This window comes from Berghia stephanieae, chromosome 4 (genome assembly GCF_034508935.2).
Source record: "Berghia stephanieae isolate SIO BIC M18660-M18661 chromosome 4, UCSD_Bste_1.3, whole genome shotgun sequence".
NCBI classification, from domain to species: domain Eukaryota; kingdom Metazoa; phylum Mollusca; class Gastropoda; order Nudibranchia; family Aeolidiidae; genus Berghia; species Berghia stephanieae.
Genome location: NC_088363.1, coordinates 18,242,903 through 18,251,794, shown reverse-complemented (window position 1 = coordinate 18,251,794; position 8,892 = coordinate 18,242,903). Strand labels below are relative to the sequence as shown.

At 34.5% G+C, this 8,892-nt stretch overlaps 1 protein-coding gene across 1 annotated transcript; it reads right to left on the bottom strand.

Annotated features, from left to right (window-relative positions):
• Positions 1–3,145: 3,145 nt before the first annotated feature.
• On the bottom strand, positions 3,146–6,805 carry LOC144970146 (large ribosomal subunit protein bL27m-like). The gene is made up of 2 exons (XM_078909423.1): positions 6,668–6,805; positions 3,146–3,725 (listed from the first exon to the last, which is right to left on the bottom strand). The coding sequence occupies exon 2, from the start codon at positions 3,693–3,695 to the stop codon at positions 3,240–3,242; it is 456 nt and encodes a 151-aa protein (XP_078765549.1). The 5' UTR covers positions 3,696–3,725; positions 6,668–6,805; the 3' UTR covers positions 3,146–3,239.
• Positions 6,806–8,892: the final 2,087 nt, after the last annotated feature.

Sequence of the window (8,892 nt, the reverse complement as noted above, 5' to 3'; positions counted from 1 at the left end):
TCATTCATTCTAAATAAGAGACTATCATCTACAAATAATTTAAGATTTGTTTGATGGGATAGATTGTTGCCCAAATCATTAATGAAAGAGAGAAAGCAAAGTAGTCACAATATAATTATAATTCTGTCTCTTACCCAAAAAATAGTGAAATTATGCCAGAAATGACAAACTATGCTTTTTTTAAAATGCGAAGATTTGTTGTGATGTGGATGCATTTACTGAACTTTTACGCAAACAGACACATAATCCGACCCCTTTCAGGGCATTGGACTCCACTATAAAGACATTTTTTCCGTTTAGAAGGTGATTGGAAAATATATTGAGGGTTTATAGTGTACTGAATTATGTAAATATACAGAAAATTGGCAACCTTGAGATATAAATGTGCCGGCGGCTATGTGGTCTTGTGGTATGACACTCGCTTTCGGATCGGAAGGTCCTGGGTTCGAGCCTCATTCAGCGCATAGTTGAGTCCTTGGAAAAGACTCTTTACCCATATTCTCACACTGTACTCAGGTGTAAAATGAGTACCTGGCTGTTAACAGTACAGCGTTGTCTCTGTAAAAAAAATTGTATTATCGCCAAACAGGCATCATGTCATGTACTTTGTTACATGTTGCTGTTGATCGGGGACCCTTTGTAAAGTGCTTTGAGCACGTTTAGTGGATATTGCGCTATATAAAAGCTCAACTTTAAAAATATATATATATATACAACAATAACAAGGAGAAAAGTATTATCTCGACGAAGGAAACCTTCCCAGGGTTGGGGTAAAGTCAAGTGGTCTCATTCATGACAAGAGCTAAAATTTAATTTCTAATTCTATGTACAATGTTTGCAACTTGCAACCCTCTTTGATAGATGACAAGATAGATAACGAGGGTTAATTTACTTATGTAAATCTCAGCAGCTATTTATTTCTGAGGCCTCAGGAAGTCTCACCCCTACACTCTTACCTCAGATTTCAACTAAAAAGGAAACACTCATATGGTTTATTATTAGGGCAATGCAATTGTTCCTAATTCTGTCCCTCATGGCCGCTACTAACTTCAGTTAAATCATTGCGGAGAAATGTGGGTAAACTAGTGTTCTCTTCTTCCTGTTTTACTGCACTACTTGCAACACTTTAAGGTCACATCAGCACCAGTAAAAATGAAGAAAATGAGATGTTAAAAAATTCTAGAAAATCAATTAAAGCACCCAGGAAAAAAGTAAGACAAAGGGGAATGGGTTCAAATAGGGAACAGATGTACATTCCAAGAGCGTATCATCAATGTACATACAGTAAACTCCGGATAAGACAATGCCCAGGGGAACAGGGGAAAAAATCATCTTAACCGGAGTGTAACCAAATGAGCAAAAATGCATGTGAACAAAGCAAGCCAATCTAGAATAAGTATGGCCCTTCATGTCGCGCTTTTCGCTGGCGTTGCTTGGTCGCGTTGAATTGACCAGAGAAGTAGAGGTCTCTATAGTGGTCATCAGAGGCTCCTACCCCCAATAGCCTCAAAGAGGAATCAGAATACATAAAAAGCAGAATCAACTTCCTGTTATTGACTATGACATGCTTTGCAACATTAATTAAAATGTAATAGACAATCCAACAGTACTCAAATGATAAATTATAAAATGTGTACACAGGGCTAAAATTAAATAGGGAAAGAAGCTGACCGTTCTCAATATTACCAATTGGAGCCAACATATAATATTACCTAGGTCATTGGCCTCACATATTGGAGTCAACAATAATAATACTTCAGTCACTTCCCCCCCCCCCCCCCCGTCCCTCCCTCCCAAAAATATAATATAATCTGACATCAGCTGAACACACTTTGAAGGGACTAATCAGACACACAAAATGTGTGTTGATTGGCCATAGGGGATGATGACGAAATAAGCCATCGCTCACTAGAGATTTTTTTTTTTAATTTTCCTCGATTGGAAACTGAAAAACAGAATGTTTGCCTTGAACTTGAATGCGGAATGTAGACCAATTAAGTGAAATTATTCCTCGAAAAGCGGAAGGATAGGAGCCTCTAGGTCAAGGTCATGATTCTTGTAAATTGTCGAGACAGAAATGACTGGCATGCCAATTTCTTCTGTGATGATTTTCTGTCGCATGCCAAACTTTTCAAATGCATCGATAAGCTGGATCTTTCTTTTCAGCAATAGGTTTGCCATTGTAGTTGTAGACTTGACTTGAATTCTTGATAAAATTGATACTAATTAAGAGGGCCATTACATAGGATGGCCTAGGAATAGAACAAAAAAATATAATTTAAAATCTTGAGTTGCGACAATGTAAAATGTGAGATGGAGTTATTCGATACTGCTTATGCACATGAGCACGGACTTCAGGCAAAGCGCTTACATCACATCCCACTCCAAGACAAAGACAGAGAGCAAATCAGAAAACGGATATAGGGGATAAAAGAAACTGCAAGTGACCTCCTGCCTGCCAAGGAAGGTCAAAAGACCCCACCCAGAGAGTAAACTAGACAATTCAACTGAAAAGCAAATGTTGACTTGTCATGAAAGGACACGTCAGAGAGAGATGATTGAAGAAAGGGGAAGCCCTAGAACCAACTTTGCCTTGTTTTGTTTTTTTAATCATATTACACAAACGTCCAACAATTATTTAAAAATTGACCACAAAAAAAAGTAATATTTTAGAAAATAAAAATGGAAGTTTTGCCAATTTTCGAAAAAAAAATCTTAATTTTGCAATGCATTACGCATTTGCAATTGCAACACTACCAAATTGTTTAGAAAAAAAAAACACGGGGACAGTTTGATTCATCCCTCCCCCCCCCCTATAATCCCTATTGACATTGACTTGAAGCATCAATTTTGTCATTGACTTCCACTTTAGATTTGGGGATTTTTCCCAGATCAACAATCAAGGGGTGGAAATAAGTTTTAAAAATGCATTCATTTAGAGTCCTCCATCAAAGAAACATTCTCTGAACTATCTGCCTCCACATTAGAAAAGGACTCCATCGAGGCGCCAGAAGAAAACTTTTTTCCATTCCAGGACAAGGTCAAAGACAATTGTGATAGGGAATAAATTACCAGTAGCACTATCAACGACCCAAAAACTCACCAGCAACCCTTAATATTAAAGGCTAAAAATAACAAACAATGGTTTACTGCTCAAGTATTTATTAACATTGAAATAAAATATAAACCCACCAACATTAATGATAATAGCCTACTAGAATTTCTAAATTCTATTATTGTCAAGTCTCTGAAACCAGTTTGAATTTGCCATGTAAGGGTGTTGGAATCACATGAAAAAATCGTTTCCTGATAGGAAGTCCATTTTGAACAGGTGTGTACAATGGACTGTCAGGATATGGATTCAACTCCTCTGTAGTATGAATAAGAATTCCGTCATAAGCAGCTGTTAGTGTAAGTTTGTCATCAATGAGGACATTCTCTCCTGGGTACCAGCGCAATAAGTACTGTGTTGCTATGATGTCACCTTCATGCACAAATTCACCATCCTGTACTCTGTAATGTCTATATTTTGGTTTAGCACGTCCTTTTCTGTTTCTCGTAGCTCCTCCAGATTTCTTTGATGCATTTCGAGACTGTTCAATGGCTGGATTACATGCTGATGGGTTAAATAGAAGTCTTGAGATGGCAGATGCCACTGCTGGTATTCTCTGTCTTGCACACAAAGCCATCATCATAGGTTTTTTCTAATTCTCCTGTTGAAATCTCTGGGTAAAATAAAATGGAAAAATAAATATTGAGAACCACATATATATTTGCATACACAGTAGAGCACTTTTAACAAGCTTGTAACAAATTGATAGATAAAAACGAACACATTTCTTTTAATGTCTGTGTCATGGCGTACTCTAGATGGCCATGGTCATCGCATTTTCTTCTATAACGTATATAGGAAACAAAGCTAGAATGAACTGATGGTTTTAACAAGCTCATGGGTGAGCTATCAACATTTATTATTGTTTACAGCCGATATAACATTCAATCATGTAAATGTAAGAGACCCCATAGATACCATCCAAAATATTGCAAAGTTCATAAATTTTGACAGACATGACAAAGACGTAACCTAAAACTCACATGCATTAATTAAACACTATGCTACATATATGTACAGCAAAGGAATGATGCTGGAATCTGGAGGAAATAACTCATCAAATATTAAGTGGGGGTAGGGGATCCCCAACCCCTTTTAGTTCTTTTTTGTTTTGGTCATATTTTATCACTTTGTTCACATTGGAGATCCATCACTGAGCACAGGGTGAGGGTTCCCCATTAACCCATATCATATATTTTTCCTTATTTTTACTTTTTTGGCAGAAGATCCCTCTCAATGCCTCACCCCACCTTTGTGAGTCTTTAAATAAACTTTTAAAATGTGTTTCTATGATCAGTTTATTGGAAAACGACCTGTCAACCTATGACAGAGGGATATTATTCCACTAGAACTAGAACTAGGAAAGCAGTCCGATCAAAAACAACAATTAAAACACAAAAATTTAGAAATTTTCCTCCAAAAATAATGATATTTTCGTGTTCAGTGACTAATAATAACTAATAAATAGGAATACACTCAGCACGGTTTCCTCGAACTCATTCATATGTCCTGAATATTTTCCTTATTATTCTTTGTTATCATTCCATTTCTTCCTCAAGCACTGTTTCCTCGAACTAAATTCACCCAGCCAGCGAAAAAAAAAAAAGAAAAAAATTAATTAAAGGTTTTTGTTTTTTTAATGCAACTGATGATTCTGGCACTGAGTCTGAGTGAGAGTGGCGCATTATTGAAAGTTCTTCCTTTTAAACTTTGGAGTTTCCATGAAACATAACAATAAAGTGTCTCAATATTGATAGTTTGAAGACTGAAAACTGTTAAAAGTCTGAGCTGAAAATTTACAGGTATGATGATGAACAGGGCAGTTTACTGCAAGCGAAGCCACCGTGAATCGGCCTTTTGAATAGGGAGTTTAATAGAAATTCTAAATGTACCTCACACACTTGAAACCAATGTCATATGAAAGAGCTGGCAACACAGATTACAAAACAGTTTGAATTTTGTTTGTATCTTGATTAGAAATATAGTTACGGCAGTTTAAAGTCTGAAATTTCAGACCGATTTTTACCCCAAAATTACCATTGCAAAGTTGTGACCGAAATCACGTGATGTTAATAAAAAATGGTTAAAACAGTCAATATGGAGTTCTTATCATATATTGTATACCAAAATGTTCGTCTTAACGAGACCAATGCATTTACATTAATAAAGAGGAAGATAAACATTTCAAATTAACACATTATTACATAATATGACGCAAATGTTACATAATCAAAAACTCTGCTAGACGTAAGAAACAATTTGCTCTATCACTTTTGGATTTATCCCCAATATCTCATTGAAACAATTGCAAATAATTCCCCTCTTCTAATTAATACATAGAGAATAAAAAAGGGTTTGAGAGTATTTAAATGAAAAGATATAAACATGTTGTTTAATGTCATAATGAGTTTATTTTTACCTATTTAATTGCATATAAATAAAATGGTAGATTGAAGAAGTTCAAATAAATTGAAACAGATTCCCTATTATACCTAATTAGAAGGAAAGTTCTGGCTTTTAATACTTTAAAAAATTCTGCTGAACCACTTTGGGTTTATTGCTATTACATCATTTGAACTGACAATTAATATAATTTTATCCCCCCACCCCCTCCCCCCTTCTCTCTCAATATATGGGGGTGTCAAAACTAATAGAACTTCTTACCATAATAATTATTAAGGCTAAGGCCTTTAGAATATGGATACAAATGATAAACATATCTAAACATATGGGAAAGAAACTTGATGACTTGATGGCAAAGTAAAATAAAATTAAATTAAAGCAATTGGTATTTTTAAAATATCGATATTATTAATATCGGATCTCACAAAGAGAAGAAATATACGAACTTTTAAAACAAAAACTATAAAAAGCCTATAAATAAAGTTGGAAAGTATGTATTCAAAATAAAAACATAGCAAATAATAGTACTGAAAATATTATGGACTAAATTTAACATAATACATAACTAAGTTTAAAATATCGATATGAATATCGATATCGTCCGGCAGCCATGATGAGAAGATAATGTAAACAAGGCATTTCGGCGCAGAGTTAAAAGGTGTCTGCGCATCGATATAGAGCCCTGAAATTTGGCATGAATAAAGTTTAGATGATATTCTAAAAACAAGCGTTTAAATTTTAAAAACACACGCGGTAAATAAAAAAATAAATGCATTTGAAAATTGCCAAATTTTAACTTCATATAACTTCTGGAATTATTAATGGATTTTTCCTTAATTGGCACCATTTAAAAGGAAATTGAAAGACGAAAATAATGATATCAAAATATCTGCGATATTCCTCTTTATAACGAAGTTATGCATCTTTAATTGAACCCCCCAAAACGCGAACGGCAATTTTCGGTCACAACTTTCCTATGGGCGAGTTGGGTCAAAATTTGACTGCCACTGCTGCTGCTCACTAAACTGCCTATTTTGAACTGAGTAGCCACTGCGCAACGCAAAACAACACCAACACTTTTGGATAAAGCAAGGCATAGGTAGGGATCGGGAGAAAATTCCGATGTACAGAAAAGTATGTAGGTATACTTACAGGAAGGAAAACGGTAAATAATCTCAACTCCTAGAACCTCATTTGTGCTGCATATAAATATAAAACACTTTAACTCGACCTAACCTGTCTTGAGTCTGAGGTCTGAAGGTGAAGCTGAATGAAGTACAAGTATGAAATAATAGTGAGCATTATTATTGTAGTATGCTTAGCCTACCAGCAGTTTATCTCTCGTCCCAATAAGAATTGAATTGTTTGCTTTTTTTATGTCTGATGTTTTTATTTGGGTTATTTATTATAGATGGAACAAAAGTGACGTAAACTTCACTCTTTGACATCCAATTTAATGATTAGTTGTCACTAAATTCTAACAATTAGACAATAAACGTTTATGGTTCCACATATGTTTGTGTCTTTGTGCGTAATATCTAGACTGGCGGATGTTAGGAGCACAGCATCAATGATTTTTGTTTTGTTTTGTTTTTTGGGGGTTATTTTTGCTTTTGTGTGTGTAGTATGATGGTTTCATACTTCTTGTATTTTTTTATAGCACTTTCTGTTATGGTCTCTTTCTATTCGTCTTGCGGTATGCTGCGCGCCGTCGCACATACCACGCACATTTTGATTGCATGGGTGTTACGATAATTGCTATTTTATCAATTGTTATTATATTATTATTTTTTAATGTATATTTTCCTCTTTATCTGGGATTAGTTGCTTATAGTTTATTAAGAAAATCGAGGACGATTTTTGTCTTGAGGGGGAAGTATGTAGTATGATGGTTTCATACTTCTTGTATTTTTTTAATAGCACTTTCTGTTATGGTCTCTTTCTATTCGTCTTGCGGTATGCTGCGCGCCGTCGCACATACCACGCACATTTTGGTTGCGTGGGGAGAAAGGATAAAACTAGTGGCGCACCTCGCTTCAACGTCATTCGCCTCCCGACTCACGTTGAGGGCAATCCTAATTGAAATAAAACTATTAGATAGTAAGATTTAATAGTGTGTTATTTCTATTCTTTATTTGACAGGTATGTTGAACTTTTATTATTAACATTGTCATAAGCATTACTCTTATTATTATTATTATTATTATTATTATTATTATTATTATTATTATTATTATTATTATTATTATTATTACTATTATTATTATTATTATTATTATTATTATTATTATTATTATTATTATTATTATTATTATTGCTGTTGCATTTATTGTTTTAATTATTGACATCGTGATTTCTTATTTTTTTCATATCATTTCCATGGATTGTTAATGCCTTTGTGTAATGACAGTAAATCGAATACGTGCCTGTATAACTTGTATCTGTCATGAGGAAAATACTTAGTCTAATTAATTGATTACATGAGTGCTAGTAATAATCTGTTTATCACGATTACAAACTTACCACGATCTTTATTATTGGTGATTTGTAAATAATATCGGCCTATTCTAATGTTGTTGATGTAGTTATCCTGTCACTGTCACATCCCTTCCATCTATCCATCTATATCTCTCTGTATCTATCTATCTATCTATCTATCTATCTATCTATCCATCCATCCATCTACCGACCGACCTACGGACCTATCTATCTGTATACTTATATATCTGTCTGCCTATGCACATATGTACCCATCTTTATATATTTACCTTTCAATTACTTAGTATGAGATTACAGTTGGCTACATATCAATCTACCTAATAATCTATTCAACTATCTGTATGCCTGTCACCTGATACACATATAGGCATAAGTACCTATTGTCTGACTAGCTGTATGCTCAGTTATCGGTCTGTCTGTCAAGCTTTCTTGGTCATTAATCGTTATAGTTGTATAATGTCCTGATGATGCCCTGCATCATCGAATTATACCAAACTTGTGAGATTGTTGGTAGTGATTTATATCTTATGCTTTTATTAATGATGTTGGCATATTCGATGCCATTATCTTACTTGGTAAATATTCATGTTTTATTGATACATTCGATTATCATTATATTACTAATTTTGGCCACATCGCCACTCGACTCACGTTGAGGGCTGAGTGCCAATCTTCTTCTTCTTATTATTATTTCGATGTCACTATTTTACATTGTGAATATTATTTTATTACGTTCAATTATCATTTTATTACGTACTTATGTTGGCCGTATCGCCACTCGACTTACGTTGAGGGCTGAGTGCCAATCTTCATTTTCTATTCCATTATATAACATGCATTGGTCATTCGCCTCCCGACTCACGTTGAGGGCAATCCTA

What these genes read in the sequence shown, in the direction of transcription:
- LOC144970146 (XM_078909423.1), bottom strand. Translation starts at nt 3,695, where the DNA reads ATGATGATGGCTTTGTGTGCAAGACAGAGAATACCAGCAGTGGCATCT.